The sequence below is a fragment of the Arvicanthis niloticus genome, chromosome X (genome assembly GCF_011762505.2).
Source record: "Arvicanthis niloticus isolate mArvNil1 chromosome X, mArvNil1.pat.X, whole genome shotgun sequence".
Classification (NCBI taxonomy): Eukaryota; Metazoa; Chordata; class Mammalia; order Rodentia; family Muridae; genus Arvicanthis; species Arvicanthis niloticus.
This window is the reverse complement of record NC_047679.1, coordinates 19,366,878-19,392,558: the sequence shown is the minus strand read 5'-3', so window position 1 is coordinate 19,392,558 and position 25,681 is coordinate 19,366,878. Positions and strand designations below refer to the sequence as shown.

General features: G+C 37.6%; 1 protein-coding gene across 5 annotated transcripts in view; it reads left to right on the top strand.

Moving 5' to 3' along the window:
- Mid1 (midline 1) overlaps positions 1–25,681 on the top strand; it is a 339,419-nt gene that overhangs the window by 212,733 nt on the left and 101,005 nt on the right. For 3 of the 5 annotated variants that reach the window (XM_034484695.2, XM_076918926.1, XM_076918924.1), the window contains exon 2: positions 15,895–16,610. In XM_034484695.2, the coding sequence (XP_034340586.1) occupies positions 15,951–16,610 (660 nt within the window). In that variant the 5' untranslated portion in view covers positions 15,895–15,950. Of the gene's footprint in view, positions 1–4,741; positions 4,951–15,894; positions 16,611–25,681 lie in introns of those variants that run through there. The other 2 variants (XM_076918925.1, XM_076918927.1) reach the window with 2 other exon arrangements.

Below are 25,681 nucleotides of genomic sequence, written 5' to 3'. Positions count from 1 at the left end.
ATGCCATGCAAAACTTACATTTCAGAACCCATTTAGCTTAGAGACTGCAGTGACAATAATAATGAAGAATATGTTAAGTTCAATAAGTTATTTGAACTCGAAGCATCTCTTACTAAATAGGTTATCACATTGACAGTTCTGGAAAAGTTTCACTACTTTGATTTGGCAAAACAGCATACTGTTTTAGTTGCTTAGATTGTTTCTCAATACAGTGCTCATTACTCAGTTTCTATGGGAATTCTAAAGGGGTGTGTGTAAAGTTTAAGTTAAGGGGACTTGGGGATATGGTTCAGTTGTCAAAGTCTTTGCTGAGTAAGTATGATGATCTGAGTTGGGATTCCCAGAAATTATATAAAATGACATCTATAATCCCAGTGCTGTTTAGACAAACACAAGCAATCCTTGGAGCTAAATGGTCAGCAAGTAACCTCCATGTTAAGTGAGAGACATTTAGTCAAAATAAAAGTTAAATAAGGTAGAGAATGATTAAAGATGTCTAACATTAACATCTGTCCGCCACATGTACTCACATACATACATGTATGCATACACTCATATGCCCACATGCACATACTCTAATGTCCATGTATACACACACACACAAACATATGCAGAGAAATACATAAACACAAAGTTAAGAACATACTGTGAAGAGACAGTCATTTGGCAAAAATTTTAATTTCCTTAACTGCCAGCTATTTGGTAAAGCCAGCATCTTGTTTTATAAAGGGCAAAATAGATCTAAAAATTGCAGGAAGTAGAATATGGTTTCAAAGGAAGGGGATTTTACGAGATTTGGAAGCTGCTTTAATTTTATGATACTTTAAAACGAATGTCTATGTGTGTATTTTAATGGTAACTCAATTTTATTGCCCCAGATGTTTTAAACATCTATGATTCCTTGAAAAGTTATAGTTTATCCACTGGCATTTCAATGTGGCAAAAAAAGTGTTTTTGCTCGAATTTCTCTGAAAAGTCTCCCTCTTGCTTTTGCTCTGGACAGATAGTCCTGATGCTGTTCTTAATATCCTGTTTTCATTCGTCAGAGCTGTTGCCCTTTTCATTGCCATGTTCCCATCATTCCCAGGCTTTCATGTGGTGCTTTACAATAACAATTGAGAACAAAAGAATCACTCCTCTTTTGGTTGCCTTAAAAAATAGAGGGGTGTGTGGGGGATGGGGGCTTCATCCTCTGACTGTAGGGCTTCAGTGATCACAGGAAATGTTCATAGTCGTTAACCAGGAGATGTGAATGAGGTTAGTTTTCTTTATTTTTTAAGATCACAAAGTAACTTCAGGATTCTGGGAATATGGGTATTTTGTGTGTAGCTAACTTTGAAGTTGAATGGGTAAAGAGGTTTTCTTTTTATAATTCTCTCTCTCTCTCTCTCTCTCTCTCTCTCTCTGTGTGTGTGTGTGTGTGTGTGTGTGTGTGTGTGTGTGTGTGTGTGTGTGCATGCATATGATGAGGATGGTGCAGGTCAGGGAGATTAGGGGACAACTTCCAGGAGTCAGTTCTCTCTTTCTACCATGTAGACACCAGGATTAAACTCAAGTCGTCAGATATAGCAGCAAGTGATCCTACTGGCTGAGTCATATTTACCTACCCAGAAAAGCACTATTTGGGCACACATGCACGTGTGTGTGTGTGTGTGTGTGTGTGTGTGTGTGTGTGTGTGTATGTGTGTATGTATGTATGAAAGATATTACTTGTAGTCTTCACTATGTGCGTGAGCATGACAAAAGGATATGTTCTTTGCTGCTGAACAACTTAACCTGTCCAGTGTTCACAAAACAATCTGAACATTTTAGGAGCTAACAGGGAAGAAGTCAACATCCTAGAGAAATATTATATAGGCAAAGTAAAAAAAAAATAAATAAATAAACTTGTCTCCAAGTAGTAAGGACTTCTCCATGATCCAATCCACTTGCAAAAATCCCATTCAATTGTCTTCAAGAAAATAGATCGCATCTTACTATTTTCATAACTTTGACAGATTTGAGCCAGGTGACATTCTTGGATAAATAACCATTATCTACAAGTTTCTGTCTTTCATAGAGGAAAGAGTTTCTGTAACGTAGTGGGGATGAACAAACTGAGAGTCTTGCAGAGAATGAATGTTGTTAACAAGTTCAAGTAATTTTTAAAGGGTGCTTTTGTATATGTGTGTGAATATATATACCTGTATACATATATACAGATACTGATTCCATTATATATACACCCAGGATTTTATAACCTTAGAGTTTTATGGATATATGTATAAATGTCTACCCAAATATAAATATGCATGGAAAAACACTCAAGGAAGGGAGGATTATGTGCTCTTCACCTGTGGGTGGTTTTTAAAGAAATTAGCTTTGATTTTTGCCACCACCATGATGTGACTCCACTAATCTGAAGTTCCTAGTCATAGACCTCCTGCTATGAGACAAGTTGAGATATGTCCTCTGTCTTTTTTCTTCTTTGTAGAAAGAAGTTACTATTCTGTAAAGTCTGTTACTATTGTCAGACCCAAAATCTTGTATGAAATCCAGAAAAGTCTAGAGTAGAAAACGTAAGTCATTTACAATGTAATATAAAATATATTTGATTTGCCTTTAAAACTGAATTGGTTCAGCTCGATATGGTAACACACTTTTAATCCTAGTGCTTGAAGGCAGAGGAATTGAGATCATAAATTCCAGGCTAGCCTTGACTACAAAGCAAGACTAGGCTTGTTTATTTGTTTTTAAAAGAAAAAAAGAGGAAACACCCAGGATGCTTTGTTTCTTAAATTAAACCATAATATATAAAACATGAAATATTTGAGACCCTTTGATTGTTAGAAATCTCAACTAAAGGCTAACAAGTTATGAACTTGAAAATATTACATAATGTTTTGTTGTTGTTTACCATTGTCTTTTCATGGGTGGAGTAAATTTTTTGTTTCCTGATGTTTCAACTTGAGCCACTCAGTCTGATTTTCCCATCACAGTGCCAGAACACAGACAAGTTAAATCTGTCTTATAAATGTTAATTTTAATATTATGTTCACAGAGGCTATTTAGAAAAATCTTTGATAAAAATTTCTTTAACTTTTCATTTGATAATATAAATGTGTGTCTTTGGTGGACCAAATAGATTTCTTATGGAAATCATCTCTGTTTTTAAAATTGACTGATGCCTGTATTGTTAATAGGTAAATAAAAGTATGATCTGGGGAGACATCAGGCAAGAATATCATACAGTGCATTTTTTATGTCCTATGAAATGTGTTCTGGTTCACCATGAACTGTTGTAATGCCATAAAAGCAGGTGCTGCAGCTTGCACACTGCACAACCAGAGTAAGCCCCCAGCTTCCCCTTTATCTTGCATGCTCTTTAATCACCTTTGCTGGAGCCCAACTGTCTACAGGATAAACTGGATCATGCAGAATTGTTTTCACACTTTCCTGGTGAAGTACTTTAGTTGCAGTTTCTTGTCTTATATTGTGATAAGCCATATCCTTCAAATAACTGCAGTGCAGGACAAATTTTCTTCTTCCTCTTAGAAAAAATCTACTTCCCTTTCTTCATTTTAAAGGATTACTTTCCATTTCCAGTGCACCCTTTTGTTGCCATTCTGGAGATCAGTTCTGAAGAGTAACGTCAAGTTTGGGGACAATTTATGGATTTTTATGGTAGTCTGTATATACATGTGGTATTATATTTGTATATCATATATTAGATGCATATAGAATCAACATGCTGTGAGTTCTATATTCATAGATTCAACCAAGTCCAAATGTAAAACATGTGAAATGTGTTTTGTCTGTACTGAATATGTATAGACTGCTCTTGTCACTTTTTCCAAAATAATTTATCATAGCAATGTGTTAGATATTATAGGTAATTCTGGGGTGATTTTAAATATGTGAGAAGATGTATATATATGCAAATATCATGCCATTTTGTATAAGAAACTTGAGCATCCATGGGTATTAATATTTTTAGTGGGGGTGCTCTGGAACCACTTCCTGTGGAAAGCCATAGAAGACTATTTACACATAGAATCCACTTTTGAGTGATTATGTGTGTGATGTATGATATGTGTGTATAATTTATACATATATGTTGTATATTAAGATGATCCATTGTAATGTACAGGCCTTTTTGGAAGAAAACATGAATGGTTTATTGCATTCATACAAGGTATTGTTTCTCCTAATGTAACCTGAAAAGTAACTTCTTTCAGAAATTAAACTTGAATTATGAGGCTAAAGAACAAAATAATGAACATATTATTTTTAGGATGAACTAGCCTCCAGAACATAATGAAATAATGTGTTCAGTAGGGTGTTAAAAGGACCCAAGGTGTAGGAAGTGTCAAGTTTCTGACTGACCCCCAGCTGGGTCACTGTGAAGTGTTGTAGTACCATTAAAGCAGGTGCTGCAAATTGCACATAGCACAACCAGAGTAAGCCCCCAGCTTCTCCTTTGTCTTGTATGCAGTATGGAGAGCTGATATGTTTGCTTCTGACTTCAGACACCATGCAGTCATCTGAACCACTCCTGGTCCCTGTAAGCAGGAAGAGTGCCTATCTCAGTGCCAAGTCATCATGCTTCTTTTCAAGGCAGTGGGTGTTAGCCTGACCTGAGCTGCCTTTTCATTTTGTTTCAGCTGAGCACTGACCGAGCTAGGGGACAGGGAAGTCACAGTGGGGGCCCTGGAAAAGGCAGTTGATTTCTTCAACTCAGGCAACCCTGGCGGAGTGGATGAGGTGGAGCTGGCCTTCCTGGAATTGTTGGACCGATTTTCCTGTTGTATTTCACTGTCGACTCTCACACAGACACACACACACACAGGACCGCTCCAGCTCTGCCTGCCACCCACCACCTGGTCTCAGTGGCCTGACTATCATTTTGTGGAAGCCCATCCTCTACCTACAGCGATGTTTCTTCAAAAAGAACTAGTGTGCAGTCCGTTGGTGGGTATTCCAGGGGATCTGTCTGTCAGAACCTTGAGTGGTGCTCAAAGGGCTCTTAACCATTTTTGTTTTCAGCCTGCTTACCAGAATGGATTGCATGGCATAATCAAGGCTTTCTAAGGGTTTTCTTAACTGTTAACGCAGTGAGATGGAGATTGCTCTTTTTTTCACTGCCACGAGTGTCTTTTGCTTGCCTACGTGTGTAGATGAACTTTCAGGAGTATTTAAGCATTCCGTTAAAATTTGGAAGACTGGGTTTCAATTAAAATAATCAGACTGTGTGACCTAGCTCCCATTTCCCCTTAATTTTGATCATTAAAACATTCATATCCCCACAGACATCTGCCATGCTTCCAAATGATTCTTTTCAAGAATGTTCATTCATTTTTAGTCAGGTTGCATGGTCAGGCAAGTGTGTGATTATTTTAAAGGATGTCCTAGAGATCCAATTACTAAATGTGCGTGTGTTACAGGCAGATGTGGAAGTACAGAGAAATGGTTGCTTAATAGTTTGATTTGATTTGCATAAATTTCACCAGGTGAGCATTTGGTGACATTAAATCCTCCCTAGTTCTCCTGTCAGGCAAAATGATTTCAATTGCAACCTGATTTCTCCTATGTAAAAGCAAATAAGAAATTAGAAATTGTTCTAAATGTACTAATTGCTTGTTTGAAAACTCCAGGCTAGCATCTTGATGCTAATCTGCTTGTCATCTTTGCTTCGTTCAGTCATTCTGGACCCCTCCAATTTGTTTGGCAGGAATCCATACTTGTCTGTTACCAATTAAATGAATTTGGATGTGCTGACACTCTAAGGGCACATGTACTGATATTGTAATTATAGAGTAATGTCCATTACTTGTGCAATGTCACTGGATTACCTTTTTCCCACAGGTTCCTCCTCATTGCAGTATTTATATGGAAAATCTGTTTTATCTGTGTACTGATCTGTGCCATAATAGGAGTGTGAAATTGCCAAATATTGTATTTCCCATTCCAAGTCTTGCAAAATTGCTTCAAATCCAAGGAAATATCCTTTCTTTCTATCAAGACTGCTTTCATTGTTCCTTTTTTGGCTCCCCTGCCTGGGTAATAATAACTAGAGTCGACCTTGGGTAGTATGTTGATTTGGTGTCTTTTATACCTGAATGTTAAATACTAAGTTAAGTAAAGAACATGGGAAAGTTGAGTGTTTTTATTATGTCATTTAAAATTTATATCCTTAGTGAATTAACCGGCATATAGGGACCAGTTTCTACTGAAGTTATTATACAATTTTCTGGTTTAAAACATTTCTATGAATGATGAGAGGAATGTCCTTCTGAGCTCAGACTGTTGTAATCTTAAAGTCTCAGGTTGATTCCCAGTGTTTCTCATCAGTCATTTTGAGCCTTTCAGAGTCTATATTCTTCTGATCCATGATAGAAACACCATTCCACGATCGCTGAAAGCTATTGCACCTATAGCTCTATAATAATAATAATGTCATACCCAAAGCCCTAACATCAGTAAGTCAGCTTAACTTTTAATTCTTCCAGGTTATGAGGATAAGAAATGTGGAGCATGTTTCTGAAACAAACAATACAATTTCGTTGTGCCATTTTTACTGTTGTTTGTTGTTCATAATTCTTTTAAGAGCTAACTTTTATGAAACCATTTTTATGAGTCTTGGTATAGCTTTCTATTGTATTAAAGCAGTAGTGGTTGTATCAGATATTTACATTACAATTCATAACAGTAGCAAAATTACAGTTATGATGTAGCAACAAAAATAATTTTATGGTTGAGGGTCACCACCACAACATAAGGAACTATATTAAAGGGTTGCAGCATTAGGAAAGCTGAGAACCACTGGGTCTTTCTTATCTGGGTTGTATTTTGGTAAATGTAAACCTTAGTTTCCCCTAGTCTAGAGGATATTTGGCAAGGAACCAGATAACGTACCTTGGGAATTGTCTGGGAAGTGGGTGAGAAACACCTGGTATTAACAATCAATCACAAGTAACCCAGAGTTGGTTTTTCCAGGTTGTTCCTTGATCCAGCACCCCATTTATTTATCTGATTGTGGCAATATTCACAGCTGTTCACTGAGAGACTGAAAGTAAAATTATTCATGCATTGCATGTGTGATCTTCTCTCTATATTCCAAATTAGGATAACAATGAATAACAATTATCTTTCATGCAGTGTTCAAATATGAGACAGAATATGGGTAGGTGGGAAAAGAAGATATCATCTCTGTAGGTTCCTAATTCTAAGTCTGATTATTTTAAATTAATATTTAAAATTAAATCTATTTGTGCATGTGTGTGTTTGCTTCTGAATGTGCGCATGTGTGTGTATATTCACCCATGCATGCTCTGGATGTCTGTGGAGGTCAAAGAACAGGTTGTGAGAGTCAGTTCTCTCTTTTACCATGCCAGTTATGAGGATCAGACTTAGGTTTTTAAGGTTGGCAGCTGGTGCCTTTAAATTCTGAGCCATCTTCCTAGCATGCCCAGTAAAACTTGATCATGAAAGTGAAACTTGCATGGTCTTCTGAGTTTGGTCATGGATTGAACTTTGCAATGAGTGGTGCTAGGGATATTAGATGTTTCCTTGACGTCCAGGTTATGTTAATTGCATAAAAAGAGAGATCCTGAGAGGCTTCACAAAATACCATTGTGAAATTCTAACATGATGCCAAGTGTTTTGATAGTGCAGGCTTGGAGTTTATACCTTTTGTCTGTATTTACCTCCCAAGTCAATATTATGCTTTTGCTTTTTACCTCAAAGGAGAATAAAAAAGATGAGTACAATAGGCACAAAAGGCCATGGGTTGATCATTAATAGTATCTATCCTACGATTCTGCAAACCTCTTTCTTAAAGCCAAATCCCGTAGCAGAGGTCCCTGGGCCATGCCTCTTGTACTGAAAATTTTCCCCTTCTCTGTTTTCTCCCATAGCCTAAGCCATAAAAAAAGGACAACACCCCACCCCAGGAAAGTTCTTCTCATAGAATGAATGACCCTTCAATGTAAAAATACCTTACAAGGAAGGTGCCTAGAACATACAGGGAGCAGTAATTGTACTTCTCAGGTAGCTAACCAGCTATATCAATCACTTTAACCATCATCTTGTGCCAAGATGCTGTTATCCTTCCAGCCCTCCCTGCTAGCTCTTTATCTCTTTGTTGATTTATTTTCCTTGATTCTATGAAGTGTGTACTGTTGCACTAAGGTTTTATCACCTGTGAGGGTATGTTGGTCATTTGGTTCAACACACATCCATAAAAAGCCTACATTTGAGATTGTGAATGTGTTCTTCAAAGGAAGCACACACACACACACACTCATGTCTGAGCTCATGCATACCTATTTCATCCTTGAATGATTTAGAATGCATTGAAAGAATAGGATGAGTCACATAATTTAAACTTATGTCTTGTTATTCTGTTGTGTAGGAAGAAATATTTTACAGTAAATATTTTAATGATTTGCTGAGTAGGATAATTGCCTTTTTGTATTTTTCAGCTTAAAAAGTTACTTTGTAGCTATTAAGTGTAAATACTTAACTCATGTCACATTGTTTATTAGAGCCGCCTTTTAAAACATTTCTTCGTTATTTAATATGAAATTTCCAAATACAATAGTGGCCAGGACACTTTTAACCTCTGACAGATTTCATTCTCATCTAAAATTCCCACAGAGACAGCAAAAAACCAAACAAATAAACAAACACACACCACCTAACATGAAACCAAAAGAAAAGTTATTTAAGGAAAATGATTTATGCTAGGAAGGAAAACAAAAGCCAATTGCAAAGAATGGCAAATGGTCTCATTTCTTGGACCTGTGGCTTAAGAATTTAAGGGTCTTAAAGTTGAAGGTGTAGTCTGGAGAAACTTGGGCAAGACTTTAAAAATGGAGATGAGATGCAAAGCAGGATTTATAGTTTGGGCAATAGGGAAACTCCTGTTTTGTACCATGGAGAAAAGTGATGTGAAAAAGCTATAGTCCAGGGAACAGGTTATAAGCAGTAAACTCAATGAAGAAAGATCAGGACTAAATTGCATTTGGAGCTGGAGAGGTGGCTCAGTGGTTAAGAATGTTTACTGCTCTTCTAGGGAGCCAAACCTTAGTTCTCAGTACCAATGTCAGTAGTGGCCTATAATTTCAGCTCCAGAGGCTTCAATGTCCTCTTCTGGCCTCTGAGGGCTCTTGAACTCAGGTGTACATACCCACACATTGACACATGCATGCAACTTAATATAAATAAAATAAATCTTTGAAAAAGAAATCAAAGAAAAACAGTGTGTTTTCTTTTTTGAGGGAAAGGCAATGATCTAAAATTGTAGCTGAGAGAGAGCCTGGATCAGCATGGAGTCACAGAAAACAGGGAAAAAGAAACAAATGTGAGGAATACACATTTCTTACACAATGCTTTGATTTTTGGAGAGGGAGAATGTATTTGTTTCTACTGATGCTATATTTCTTTTCAACAAACCTGAAACTTTAATACCAAAAATCCATTATTTTATAGTTTTAGATGTCTGAAATGACCCATAAATTACGTATTTATTGAAGTATCTACAGAGTTCTGCTTCTTTCTGGAGGATGTGGGGTGTCATCTATGTTCATTCTTCTATCCTCAGATTTTAGATGCTAAAGGATTGTGGCCTTGCCTTTTGTCTTTAAACCAGTCATATTGATCTAGATTTGCTCACAACACTTTGACTTTAATGCTTCTGTTGGCTTCTTCCACTTTTAAGAATTCTTTTTATAATTTTGGGTCTCTTGAATAATCCTAGGTGATCTCCTTATTGCAAAATTAGCGGCTTGCAAACCTTAATTATTGCTGCAACTTTAATTACTATTTTCTCCTTCTACCTATGTTACATACATATCCCCAGATATAGTTTGTAGACATCTTTGGGAACATCACCTTGCCTTCTGTATAGAGGAAGGCCTAGAAAATGTAGCAGGTTTCTTACTTTTGACGATGGCAAATGAAGCACTTTAAGAGACACCTGTAGAAAAGAAAGCTTGGGGAAGGACATCAATAAGTTAGTCCTCTGAGAGTTGCATTTTGACTCTGAAGCAGTTACAGACCATGAAGCTGAGGCTTGTGAACACTGAAGTGACATCCCAGGAATGCTTTGAGACTCAAGCCTAGAAATCACTTTCATGGAAAGTGACTATGAAATGAGTTAACACACTGGCTTACCTTTTGGAAGGAAGGACACAACATTAGAACACTCCAGGGCTTTGATGAACAGAAAGAAGTCAGCAGCAGCAACAGAGAGAGAGAGAGAGAGAGAGAGAGAGAGAGAGAGAGAGAGAGATCTGAAGAAGGAAGAAATAGATCAGAATGAGGTGAATAAACTTCATTCTTTTATCCACAAAACCCACCATTTATTTGCTATTGTGAAGAAGTGCTTTCAGTGGTAAATGCATTTCCTGAGAAGAGCAGGGCATCTAAGGATACAAGGTTTCACTGAACTGTATCACTAAAGATGATCCTGCTTCTGGAAAGGATTAGAATGGCTGCTGGAATTGTAGGGCACATCTGTGGACTCATGCTCAAGGACATGCAGGTTGCTTACATGCAGCATGGTGAATGTCCTACTTTTTTTATATATATATATAATCTTTTCAATTCTTTTTACTTACTATTCTGTCCTGTTCTATATAGACTAACTGCAGGCAGGCAAAAGTGTGAATGCTGAATTGCTGCTATTCCCAGTCTGTTCCAAGGAGTTCTCAGGATTATCACTTCCTGCTCCTGAATAAAGACCAATCAGCCCATTCATTAAAATGTTGAACTATAGAATTTCCTGACAACAATATGCACGTGTGATTTCCTTCTATTGTAGTAAATTCTAAGAAGCTAGCTTAAAAAAAAATCTGAACTGTGAAGGTTAGGCAAAAAAAAGAAAGATAACATTTTTTTTTCCGCACAAATTCTACCAACCCCCTACAATCTTGTCAATGGGCCTTGCTCAATTTTTGAAAATTGCCTCACCTTTTACCCTGAGGAAACTGTCCTGTATCTTTTTTCTCATGTATAGAGTTGATGACTCTGCCTTTGGATTTCCTATTTTATTATGTTACCCAATATATTATTTTCATTTTTAGATATATTTTATGTGTATGAGTGTTATGCATGCTGTCTCTGTGTACTGCATTCATGCCTAGCACCTATGGAGGTCAGATGAGGGCATTGTGAGCCTCCATGCTGGTGCTGGGAACTGAACCCAGGTGTTCTGCAAAGAGCAGCAAGTGCTCCTAACTGTGGAGCCATCTCTTTTGCCCTAGAATCCCCCCACTTTGCTCCCTAATGAACTGTTAAGTCACGAAGGCAAGGGATAGGTATTGCCCAAGCCTACTCCAGAACCGAGTTCATGGAAAGACATTAATATTTATTAAAGAATATATAATATTTTAATCTCTCTAGATATTTTAAAGAAAGATGCAAAATGAGGCAGGCTAATTTCTTGAAGAGGGGAAAGACATGTAGATATTATTTAGTAATAAAGATGATGTGTAGCAGCTTCTGTGGAATGTACTATAGATATAAACTCACAGACCCTCCCCTTTTGGAATTATGTGACTCAAAGACTTAACCATTTGGCTGAACTTCATTTGTCACATCTAGCTACCTTCTCAGCACTTAATTCAGTTAACTATTTATAGTGTAGACATTTGCCCAAAACACCATGTGGAGTACTATGGCAATAAAAGGAAAAGATTCAGATCTAAGCAGCTGCTATTAAATCATTTCTACATGAATTGCCTCAAGCACTGAACTCACATCTTTTCCATTGATGTCAGGGTGAAATCCCATTGCACATAATTTGCTGTTAACACAGGGAGCATGCACTCACTTGTCCAACTCTGGCATCTCCATCTTTTCTGTTGTTACCCATGTGACATTTTATTCATACTTTCCTGCTGGCAATTTTTATTTTATTTTCTGACCAGGTGTGTATCTCTCTCCTCTAAAGATAAGATCTGCAGGTGAAATCTGGCTCATTACCTGTTTTTAAAAATGCAGTTGTATTGGAATCTAGCTATGCTCATTCTTTTATGTGTTCTTTATGCTAATTTGTGCAATACATATCCCATGGCTCCCAAAACAAAAAGCATTTATTGCCCTGCCATTTATATAGAAAACTGGCTGGCTTCTATTTTAGTGATTGACAGATCCTTACAGGAAAGATTTATGCTTTATTCATCCAGCTTCAGCCCATTAAAGGTGAAGAAATCAATGAATGCTCAAGTTTACTGTCCGTTGGACATTATTTTAGCTATTTCTGACACATCCTGCAAAAGAAAAAAACATCTCTGGTTTCATACCGCACTGTCTAGTGCTAGAACTATTAGAGGGAGATATCATAAGCAAAGTAATAGAATATGTTAACAATAGAGATATAATGAACAACAGACTGAGATGAAGCAAGAAGGGTTTCCATAATTGGTGGGTAGTTATGGTGGTAGTGGGGCAATTAGTTTTCTGTGGGTTCCGCTAAGGTGAGTGTAGAGCCCAGAGTCATGTGGATTCTAAAGACTGTATGAGCTGAGTAGGAGATGGGATGTGTTTGGCATATTTGTGGATTGACAAGGGAGCCATTTGCCCAGAGCGGAACAAGAAAGAAGTAGCGTGGGAGGGAATGAGCTCACTGTCTGTCTGTTTCCTAGGGCTGGTTTTATTGTGGTGCATTTCCCTTTGACTGACATGGGAAGCCCCTGGAGGGAAGAGCAGAAGAGAGTCAGAATCTTTCATGTTTTAACAGGTTCTCTAGCTGCTGGGTGGGAAAATAGACTATAAGAGGAAGGGCAAGAAGAAGCCAGGAAAGCATTTAGAAAGGTCTTGTGATAACCCCGGTATGAGGTGATGATGGTTGGGATTGTGATAATAAAGATGGGGTGATGACAGCACAAGGTTCTGCCTTCCTGGACCAGCTTAGTACTTAGCATAAGTAGCCCTCTCTTAACTAGGTAAATAAAATGTCAGCATTCACATTGGGCTGCACAGTAGAACCACCCTTGGGAATTCTGATGGTACCACTATGAGATAGAACTCTGGCACTTCCACTAAAAACATAGTCATCATACAATGTTTATCTCTTGCTGTCTGGAATTTTCCAGTATTTCACTTGCCATGATATCCACTGGTTGCATGAATATTGCTACAGATGATAGAATTCCATTTTTCTGGCCAAGTAGTTTTTCATTGTGTGTATATACTGCATTTGTTTATCTGTTCATTAGTTAACAAACACTGATATACATGAAACACATGTAAATAAAATTGATTCCTGTTTCATGTATATGTGTATATGCATAATCACATGTGTGTAGGCACATTCATGTGTACATGCTTGTAGAACCCTGAGTTTACATTGGGACTTTCCCTTGATTGCTCTCCACCCTATTCCTTAAGGCAGGGGATGAACATAGAGTTCTGGCTAACTAGCTTTCGCTGGAGGATGCTATGTCTCCTCCCATGTACTGGGATTCCAGATGAGTTCCATGCCCATCTAGCATTATGTGCATTCTGGGAAGTGGTGCTCCAGTGTTTGTATTATATTGTTACACGATGGGTTATTTAACCACTGATTATCTACTCACTCCCACTTTCAGGGTTTTTTTTTTTTTTTCCTTTTTTTCTTTTAAAGTTTCTCAACACTGGTTTTTGTTGCTGTTGTTTTGTTTTATGTATTGACTTATAATATGACACCATCGAAATAAGTGTAAATACTGTATATGTTAAAATTAAAGGAAAACAAGTAGGCTGTGCATGGTGGTGTGCTCTTATGATAGTGCTTTGCTCCTGTGATCCCAACACTTAGAAGACAGAAGCAACAGTATTGTTTGCCACCAGCCTGTACTATATAGTAAGTCCTGTCTCAAAAAAAGAACATATTAAATAAGTAAAGAGCATAATTAATAGTAATCATAATGTAAGAAAGCATAGGAAAAGGCCTACATTTTTCCTTTTGATTTTTGCGTTTCTGACTGCAAAGGAAAAGAATTTGACAAGGAGATAATTTTCTACCCACAATTAATCAAAGTCTCGATTAACAGGCCAAATCTTTCAATTTCTTCAGAGCCATATATGGGTACAATGGACTAGGCCCTAGGGAGAATGGTGAAGTTTTTTTTTTTTTTTTTTTTTTTTTTTTTTTTTTTTTTTTTTTTTTTTAATAAGAGTAGCCTTTGTCTTTACATTGCTGACTGTGAAATGATGAGTAAGCACTGGGCATTTCAAATTGTAGCCACTCCTTTATAAAGCAGTAAATATGAGTAACTAGTCGCAGGTCATCTCTGAGCTAGTAATTTCCTCTTCTACTCTTTAACAGGCCCAGGACATACTTTATACTCTTTAGTGATCTTCTTTCTTTAGTGAGCTGATGGTGTGTCAGCAAAGCAGTGCACCCTTCATATTTCAGATGGATGTTGTTTCATAAAAGGTCACCTGATTCTAGAAACCCTGCATTTTGTATAGAAGCGGAGGTGTGAATACAATTGACTGATTGTCAGAATCACTATACACAGCTTTGGAAGTGACGCCTTCCCATAAACCCAAGTGAGAACTTTCTACCCTTGTGAGTGATTTGAACCTCCTGACCTGATAAACTGCACTATTCTCCCACAGCTTGCAATGGGCTGCAGCTAATATGCCAGGCAGCATTCTACAGCCCTCTACTAATGGCCTGGAAAAGGAGAAGGTTCAGAGGCTTAGTTCCCAGGCCTGCTAATGAGCATGAGGCCTCTTCACCCTAATGAACTGGTTCTTGTGTGGGATTCTTTGTCATCTCTTTATGAAGGGAAGGCAGGCAGGAGTTCACAAAAGCAACGAAGTATTTATGAGAAAGGGAACATTCAGCTGAGCCACTTGAAGGTGGCCTGGAGGGGAGCAACAGAGCTGGCAGAGGTCATGACTGGGCCAGCAGGGTTGTAAGTGTGAGACAAGACCTCCTGCCAGCCAGGCCTGTTGCTGGCAATAGCGAACCAGCCTGAGAGGATATTTTGGGCCAAATGGGGCTGCACTGAGATCCTCAGGAACCTTTACATAGTCTTTCCAAATTGCTTTCTAAACTGAAATGATTACTGTTAGAACTGATCAAATGTATGTGACAATATTAGTCATCAGTATTACAGCCTTCAAAAAGGCTCCCAGATATTTTTCTGTATTTTTCTCTGCCCCCACATCCCATTTCTGGATTAATCAATATACGAGCAATGAGCATATGGCAAAACTACTGCCTCTAACCTGAGCATCTTTGTGGAAAATCCATGTTCTTTTTTTTTCTCAAGAATGTCTTGAAAAACGATGTACTGAATTTAAACATGATTATTTCTAATGAAATTCATACATTTGAGTTCATAGAAACTTAATGTTCATCTCTATTACAAGTGCATCTGTACAGTTGAAAATCCTGTCCTGCTATGACAAACACATAGTCTTTAAAATGCATATACATTAATATTTAAGTTCACAAATTCAAAATTGTGAATGACTATAGTTCATAAACAAGTTTCTGCATTTTTATTTTAACCAAAGGAAAATGTGTTCATGATGTAAGATTACTCTGATCGTACGCCTATTATAGAAATTACAGTTTCAGTCACTAATTAGATTGGAGTTAGACCTTTTAAAAGCCAAAGCTGCAAAAACTGTAAACTACCAACAATAAACATTAAAAAAGAAAGCTGCCATTTTCAAAAACCAGAAATTTGAAAAAAATCATAGGCTCGTGTTTTTTTATTTGTTTGGTTTTTTGTTTTGTTTTTGTTTGCTTTTTTTATCATTTGCCCCCATTAAAGACAGACATTTGGAACATACACATAATTTCCCTTCAATGACCTATGTTTGGAATTATTATGAGATGCGTTCGAAGCTGACAGCCCCCCCTGGCTGACCCCTCATGTTTAATCCAATCTTACGTTCTGTTTCCAGATAGCTGATCAGCTTCCTTGGATTTTGCTGATGACCCCAGAGAGTTTTGCCTGAAGATGGAAACACTGGAGTCGGAGCTGACCTGTCCTATTTGTCTGGAGCTTTTTGAGGACCCTCTCCTGCTTCCCTGTGCACATAGCCTCTGCTTCAACTGTGCTCACCGCATCCTGGTCTCTCACTGTGCCACCAACGAGCCTGTGGAGTCCATCAACGCCTTCCAGTGCCCCACCTGCCGGCATGTCATCACGCTCAGCCAGCGAGGTCTAGACGGGCTCAAGCGCAACGTCACCCTACAAAACATCATTGACAGGTTTCAGAAAGCATCTGTGAGCGGGCCTAATTCTCCCAGTGAGACCCGCAGGGAGCGGGCCTTTGACGCCAACACCATGTCCTCTGCCGAGAAGGTTCTCTGCCAGTTCTGTGACCAGGATCCTGCCCAGGATGCTGTGAAGACCTGTGTTACTTGCGAAGTGTCCTACTGTGATGAGTGCCTAAAAGCCACTCATCCGAACAAGAAGCCCTTTACAGGCCATCGTCTGATTGAGCCAATCCCGGACTCGCACATCCGGGGGCTGATGTGCCTGGAGCACGAGGATGAGAAGGTGAATATGTACTGTGTGACCGATGACCAGTTAATCTGTGCCTTGTGTAAACTGGTTGGGCGGCACCGCGATCATCAGGTGGCAGCTTTGAGTGAGCGCTATGACAAATTGAAGGTTAGTCCGATCCGCCTTAAGCCAACCCTTTTCTGCCAGCACATGTCATGGAAATAAGAAGTGTATTCACTGCTAGCTACATGGCAGGTGAAGGATTTCTCTTCACCTTTGTTGTCTGATTAGTTGTAGCATGTTTTTGGCAGCCTATAAATGTTACACAATGAGAGTATCTTGTAAAAGTTGACTGCTGCTTGTAATTTTAGTGTTGTCAAGGTGAGGGCAAATTCTAAAACTCTGGATCATTTTCAACTCTTGCTGTTTTCTGGATCATTTTCAATGTCTGCAGTTGTTGAAAAGAGAGGAGAAAGAGAAAGCATGGGGGGGGGACGAATTGTGAGAAAAGAGAAAGAGGAATATAAAAATTTATCTGAGTATTTACAGACATTTATTTTCTTCATCCATCCAGGAAAAAGTAATTTACCCATGTTGTACCTTTATCTAGTTACTACACAAACAAAAGACTAGAAAGAAGAATGTGTGTAGCAAATGTCTGTACCAAATGTGCGATTTTAGAGGACATGTGACCTCCTTGTGTAAATGATATTCGGCTTATTGGTGAACTATCATGTATGACAGTCTCGGGTTTCATGAGAGCATTCTCGTCTGTGTAAGTTTATTCAGTGAGTTTGCAGGCAAGACTGAATTTCATCCACTTCTAATATGAAATTATCCAAATTCCAGCTTGGGGGATAGTAATTAATATGGTTATATATTAACTAAAAAAATGCTCTCTAAATAAGGTTAGACAGCAGCAGGGAACAAGTAAAAAAAAATCTCCTGATGTCTATTCAGCTTCAGTTGACAGTGGGTCTAATTATTGCAAACGTGGCTGAGAGAGTTTGTGTGAGGTATTATGTTCATTGGCTAATTTTTAGAGCACAAGACACTAATTAAAAGGAGAGAAAGTATAAGTTAAAAGTGCTAAGTAAATATATACTGAAGCCCTTTCTCTCAGGGAAAAAAAAAAAAGAGCAACTTGTTGAGCAAACAGAATTAATCAAATGATCCAAAGAGTACCATTGCTCAGAGAATATCATCACCTTTATCAAATGGTTCCTATCCCTTCTCCTAACACTAATGACTTATTTACTTAGGATACATAGGTGAGTTTGCCATGGTGAAGATTAATGAACCACATCTGGGATTCAACTTTGTGATTGTTTGCGTGCTAAAGGGAATCCCTGCTTCTAAATGTGATGGGGGAAGCAAATGCAATACCTGCATAGCATACCTCACTTCAAATGTTCAAGGAGTGAGTGGCTGCAATCTATCTTTTTACCATGTATGGAAGTTTGCCACAAGAATTTAGGTAATACAGGCAAGGGAAGATACCCATCCATTATATTTCATGTAATGCGTTGCACAGTGGCAGCAGAGAAAAGTATCATCAAAGTGTTTAACAGCAAAAGGAGTGTGCATGAAATTATTACAGATAGCTCTTAGCTTGTGAAATCTGAGGTGATCTCTTTTTAACCTTTCTTGTGCTTGGGCGGTATGTCCTTTGGAATGATTGAATAGAGATTTTTGGTCTTCTTTTCCTTTTTGTCCTTTAAGTTTTCTTCTCATTAAATTAAGGGTTGTTTGTTAGAACAACAGCATCATAATGAGGTTGTATATTCAACAACTTCCAGGTTGCTTATTTGCATCTGGTAATGAAGTTCTGCTCAGTGTCCATGTGCTGTCACAGCATGGTCATTAATTATTTACATAACAGCTTCAAATTTATGAGGAGATACTTCAGTAGCCCTTTCTGTGATGAAAATGCAAGTCTTCAGTCATAAGTTCAGTACATTTGTCTAATGAAGCATATGGATTACCAGGTATTGATATTGTCACAGGAAGGGCCTGACAATTAACCACACTGTATATTTTATTTTCTAATTACAGAAATATAGGCATATCAACAACCTCTAATGCACCAAAACACGTGTACAGCTGTTGGACAAAATATGGTTATGAGCAATTATTTACAGCTATACCATGAAAGGTGCTTTTAGACATTTGCATGAACAACAAACCAGCAGAGCATGTTTGTTCAGGAACATGCCGTTCATTTTAGAAAAAAAACATAATCATATAGAACATTTGGGAGGTGATGGTCTTAGTTATCACAGATTGATGAATATATGCACTTTCTTGTTTCACCTAAACCCAGTACAGTATAAATGCCGATTTTAAAAAATGAATTAATAGCATAATAAAGAGAAGCATCCAAGGAACTATATGTTTTAGTAGTGATTACATTGGTCTGAAAAAGTAAATTGTGCTCCATGGGAATTCATATTGATGCATATTGTGCTGATATGATTGCAAGGAAACGTTGTTTACTTTAATAACCTAAATTTTGGGGATCATTTTTCATGTCATTAGATTTCAGTATATAATGTGTATAGAATGAAATATAGCTGGACAACGTGGTCCATGCTTTTAATCCCACCATGCAAGAGTCAGAGGCATGTAAATATATATGAAATGAAGACTTGCCTGGTCTTCATATTGAGATATAAGCCAGCAAAGACTATATACTGAAACCCTATCTTAAAAAAACAAAACAAAACAAAACAAAACAAAAACAGAAATGAAATGTGGTTCTGTACATAGATATCTTTAACTGAAGCACAAAAGATAAAATGCCATAAAGTTTCAACATGTAGAATTCATAGATGTAAAATCTTCCACATCTCCATAGAGACCTTGTCTCAAAAACTAAAAATATTAAAAATATCTTTCACATCATTTGAAAGAGTGTCATGCCAGTAATCTGTTCTTTTCAGGAACTATTCTTGGAAAATCCTCATGATATAGAGAAGCGATGAGAAAATTAAACTCACAATTCCTAAATTCTGTTGTTTAATATAACAAGTGATGTCTTCCTGTCAAATGCAGCCTCTAAATGAAGCACATCAAAACATGGACATTTCAAAACATCATTTTAATTGAGTTTTAAGAAGCCCTCCAGTCCTACATACTCTACTTAAAAACTGGATTTGTGAGCCACATAACTGACATATAAGAGAGATTAATAATGCATTCTAGAGTTTCCAAGAAATTACAGTGAAGTAATTCCTCTCTTACTCTGTGCACATAAAACACTGCGCCTCTTGTTTCTTGACTCCAGTTGCACTTATGAAAATATGCCAACAGAGAAAATTGACCTTTCTTTGTCCTTCACATGCCCCTTCAGACACGCTAAAACTGAAGCCTGAAACTGCTTTTGCTATGTTCACTTTACAGGCAGGGGTGGGAGTTTCTTCATGCAGCACAGCTTTCAGTGGATCCAGCCATTAAGAACTTCAAATTATTCCTCCAAAGGGTCCAGTTTAAGCTCAACTTTATGTAGCACTTTGCATATGGATGCAGAGATAGGGAATTTCATGCTTAGGTTTGTTTGTTTATTTAGGAGCTAGGGTCTCACTGTGAGGCCTTGACTTGCCTGGTACTTGTTTTGTAGCCCAAGTTGGCCCTGAATCCTCAGCAGTTCTCCAGCCTCAGCAATGTTAGTGTATATTACCATGCCCAGATATTCTATGTTTTGAAAATCTTTCCCAATTACAACAATGGTGTGAGGGGATACCGAGCTACAGATTTTTTTCTTTTTTTTTTTTTTTCTTGGCATTTCTATTACATATTTCTACTATAAGAATAGTAATATGGCTGTAATATGACTGGGCCTGGTTGCACAGTCCTGTAATCTCACTTACTCTAGAGCAGTGGTTCTCAACTTTCCTAAAGCTGTGATCCTTTAATACAGCTCTTCATGTTGTGGTGACCCCCCCCCCCCCCAACCATCAAATTATTTCATTTGCTACTACTATGAGTTGTAATCTAAGTATCTAATATACAAGATATATGATATGCAACCCCCAAAGAGGACATGACCCACAAGTTGAGAACCGCTGCTATAGAGGCTGAGGCAGGAGAATATTAAAGGTTCAAGGACAGCCAGGGCAACATAATTTGTGACATACTCTTTCAAACTAAGAGCTAAAAGGAAGGGCTGGAGTTATTATTCACTGGGAGAGTGCTTGCCTAGAAGGTGAGATTCTATGGACTCAAATGTCAGTACCACCAAAAATCTCATGTATGTATTCTATTTACTCAGTCAGTTACTCAGAGAAGTATATTTAAGCTAAATGGAAACTAAAGAGAGTGAACTTTTAAAGTTCTCTTAATACCACTGTCATTTTCCTTGTTTCAAGACATTTGAAGCCATGTTACAAATGATGGACTGGGTATTAGGACTATCTTGTACCTCACTGGTACAAATAGGAATAATTATGCTCTAATTGTATGTTGAGAGAAAAGTTTTATTTTAACAGGAAGGGTGATATGTAGGAGGAGCTAAAGGGGAAGGAGTACCGAGAGGAAGAGATGGAATAAGGAGAGGAGGAGAAGAAGCTAGGTGATGAAAGAGAGAAAGAGAAAGAAAGAGAGGTGGGGCATGGAGGCAGATGTCCATGTGTCTCCACCAGTCAAAGATAGTTTATATATCTAGGTTGGGTATTGGGTTACACTTCTGATTGAGCATTACCAAACCTATAAAGCCTTTGACTAACATTTAAAAAAATTGTATAAAAGCAAAAAGGAAAAGGGGGCATGGGATAGGAGTTTTCAAGGGAAGGGAAATGGGGAAAGGGGATGGCATCTGAAATGTACATTTAAAAAAAGGCTTAAGCTCCATATTAGAAACAATCACACTGAACTTCCAAGAGAAAGACTGTTCATCAAATTCAGTATCTTAGTTTTATTTTAAATGTAAATAAAATATAAAATAAAAAAAGAAAAGAAAAGAAGAAAAAAAGGAAAAAAAAAGAAGCCATGTTACTAATAACATACAGGAGTACAGACTTTTCAAGAGGTAATAAATAATTAAGTTAATATACATTTATTAAGCAAAGGTCATAGTACAGAAGCAGTCACCATCTTCACGGAACTAGGAACTAACAGATTTGTAAGAAAATCTAAGAGACAAATGATTTTCCAAAAAAAAAAAAAAAAAAAGCCGGGCAGTGGTGGCGTACTTGGGAGGCAGAGGCAGATTTCTGAATTGGAGGCCAGCCTACAGAGTGAGTTGAAGGACAGCCAGGGCTACACAGAGAAACCCTGTCCCAAAATTCAAAATCAAAATAATAATAATAATAATAATAATAATAATAATAATAATAATAATTTCCTTGCTGCTGTATCCAAAAAGAAAAAGTCATACTGTATCCAAATCAAGGATACAGATTCTGGTCTGAGAGATGGAAAATGTCTTTCCAGGGGAAAAAACCCTAAAACTCCATACACCACTTTCAAGTCTTATATTTGAAAGCAATGTCAAGTTTAATAAAGCTCTATAAAACTCCTGTATCCATCATTCAAATTTGACTTTTTATCATATACTACATCTTTTCTGTAATCCTGTACAGGTTTGTGAAGCAATTCACAAGTATTTTACATTAGATTTTCATTTAAATTATATACAAGTTTGATCATATTTCACTACGAGTATCTTAAGAAAGTGAGTCATGTATTTTTTTATAATGTTTTGGTTATGTGGGGGTGGTCTCACCTGTTCCAATTGTCTCCTTCAAAAGTATAGTTTGGGTTTGTGCATATTTCATGGCAATATTTCTATAGTGTACAATGTAAATATGTTTTTCAATATTCCCATGTGGTTAACATAAGGTTTTGAAATATTTGTGAAATACATAAAACTGGCAGTTTAATTTAGTTCATTTGGTACAAAAATATTTATGATGCAGTTGGAAGAAATCACCTCCAGGGACCTACTCTTATGGTGAAGCTCAAAGCCACTTCCCTTCCCTCCTCCTTTTCACCTGAATATTCTCTCCTATCTGATTTCCCTCTCCTATCCTTCACTTGCAGAGAAAAAATTTACTATTGCTTGATGATTTATTATTATTTGGATCATTTTGTAAGGTTTTGGAGTTCAGGAAAGTGCACAGACAAGTACACAAGGTACCTCTGAGTCATGGGACTGTGTAAACAAATGTAATGGTTGGGCACATTACTTAATGTTCCTGTTCCCAACTTTACTCGTCTATAAAACAAGGCTAGTAATGTCCTGTGCTTTCTTTTACAGAAACATGGGAGAACAAAATAAAGTGTTTCATGTAAACTCTTAGCATTGTGCCAGGCCCAGAGGAAACCTGCAATATATCAGAACTACTGTTAGAAACCAGGACTCAGTGTGTAATGGTTAAATGTGTGGACTTTGGCATTTCACTAGCCGCTCAATATTGTTTTAGTTATTGCTTGCCATATTTATGTGTGAGATAAGAGTGCATGTTGTTATTTTAATGTATTTTGTAGTTTGAAAAGTTCCCAGCCACAGGTAGAGGCATACCAATTAGAAACACTTGCTGAATGACGTGCAGAAGTGATTGATAGGTTAGACAACTGTTTTGGGATTCAGAGGGGGAAGAGAAGACTTGAGTTGAGTAGACAATAAACCTTGCTTCAGGGTGGTGGGATTTCAGCTGTGTTGACAGATGAGTGGATTATGCATCAAAGCAGCTGAGTAGAGCTGCTGCGCATGCACGGGGCCAGCAGAGGCCTGTCTGTAGCAATAGACAAGGAAGCTTAGGATCCTAGACAATACTAGCTAGTATTTGGGGTGCTGAATGAGAGGCCAGAAGAGATAATATCGGAAGAGGCATCTTTAAAGAAGATTTTTGAGTCTTTGATTATAAGGTTCAACATTTGGGGCATGTTTTATTCCTGTTTGTAAGATAACAGTGAAATAGTTTTCTTATGCAGTGAGGGTGATACAAAGTACGTTTTATGTAAGAAAGGTCAAATATTAGATACAGGTAGTGCTGTGGTGTCCCCAGGGGAAAGAAAATCATGAAGAGACCATTGCATTAGTTTTCATCTTATGATCTGTTTCAATTGACACAGTGCAACCCCAGCTCAAAATCTAAGCAACATTCAAAGTCTTGTCCCTGAAGACTAAAAAGCAGCTGGGGGTGTCAGGAATTGTTATTTAGCTTCTGGATCCAGTTATAAGTGCATTCCTCTTATAGTTAGATATTGTGAAGATGGCATGTGACTGTCTCTTCTGTCTTTTAATTCACAATAAGGAAAATGCAGTTCAGGGCACTGCACCTACTGCAGTGACATTTTAGAGTGCCCTGGGGCTCATGTTATGCTACCACATTGTATATCTGTGATAGTTTAGACTGAAATTGGTACACAGAGTCGCCCAATCACCTATACATCTGTCTATACAGATCACAGTTCCCTAGTGCCCAGCTTGTTCTTTCTCTTCCAGCCTAACAGGGCCAACAAAGACAGCATTATTTTTAAATAGTCTAGTCATTTTTGAGGTTTTGAGAAATATATGCAGCAATTTTGCAGTAATATTAAACATACACCTGGCCTGGCTACAAGCCACCATCCTACAGGAGGAGGATGCCTTCCTACGATGCTCTTCAAATTACTGTAGAGATATGGCTTTGGAAGAATGCCTCTAGAGCCATCAAGGAAGATGTCTTAAAGAGTTCCCCTTGCCAACATTTTCATAGACTGATTATAATGAATAGCCAGTCCTCATGCCCAGAGCTGGAATCGTGTACATGTGCCCAGGCTACCTGAGGACACTGCAGAGCAAAGACAATAATGCTAATTTATTAGTTTTTTTCCCCAGAGGGTCTCAAAAAACAAACAAAACATTCAGATACACTTTATGATCAGAATTTTGATCATGGTGCCCAAGTCTTTTGTGTAGCCATTGAGCATGTATTATTTTTAAACTGGGGAAAACATCTCTTTTGTTTGTTTGTTTCTCATCAGAAAGGAAAATGTATCAGAAAAGTATCAAGTATAAGAATCACATGCAGTAAGCATTTGATGAGCATCAGGTTCTATTTTATCTGTACCTTTATTGTTATAGTCAAGGCTTCATCTGTAGAATCCGATCATGGATTTCTTGTCTGTATCATAATTACTCAGTGACTATAGGATTGAGTTGTGTTTCTGGTCCTTAATTTGGGATACTTTGGATAACCATTACTTAATTATAAAGGCTAGTAGTAATTTGATTTGCCCTTCACACTATACCAACCTAAGTGACAAAACTGACATTTTAGAAGCAGTGACTGGTAAGAGGAATGAAATGACTTTATAAACCAGACTATTTTAAAGATTGCAGGCAGATGTTGTTTATTCATATACTTGTTTGAGGATTTGAATCACTAAAGAAAGAGAAACTGGTATTTGAATTGATATCATGGTTTTATACCCTAGATAGTTTTTATTAAAGATTAGAAACAAGATACACACAGAGCTTAGACCAGCTCAAACTCAGTGGTACTGTCCAGTTGCCTTTGGTATGCAAGCAAAAGGAGCCCTGAGGTCTGTCACCTCAGCTGTTTTCTTTACAGTGGGAAAACAGGAGGTTTTCATTGCTGGCTACCCAGAGGAAGATAGCCCTGGAGTGAAAGATCTCAAAAAAGAGGCTTCTGTGCACCACCCACAACCCTGTGTGGGCTTTTAAAAAAAAGTCATGCAGAATACAGAGAGTAGCCATGGTGTCATCTGCCACCACAATTACATCTCTTTGCTTTTTGTTGGCAATATAAGAAAATATTGTGCTTTACTCACACTGGTATTAGACCAATCACTAAAAGCATCTACTGCTCTGTACCTTTACAACTGTTCTTTTCCTTATCTGCTTAATCATATTCTCTTTTTTAACCAATGAAAATAAACTCTTCTCATTCACCCAAGGAGAATTCTTATGTAGCTGCTATGAGATAAGAGTGAGTAAGTTCTAGGAATGCAGAAATGAATAATATAGATACACCTCTGCTTCCAGGGTCTAGAACTAAAGATCACATGGCAAAAAAAATACATAAAAGAACCATGAAACGAATTCCAAGGAGGTCAATCTGAGAAATAGTTGTCAGTGTGAGCAATTCCTGAAGGTCACTGACTTTGATGTTGATAACTACAAACTGCCTAATTCTAGAAGCTGAAGAGAAACCATGTTTCTGTAGAAATACTCAAAAGACAACATTGACATTCCTTTCTTTGGAGTTGCAGGTTAAGACTCAGTATGAGGG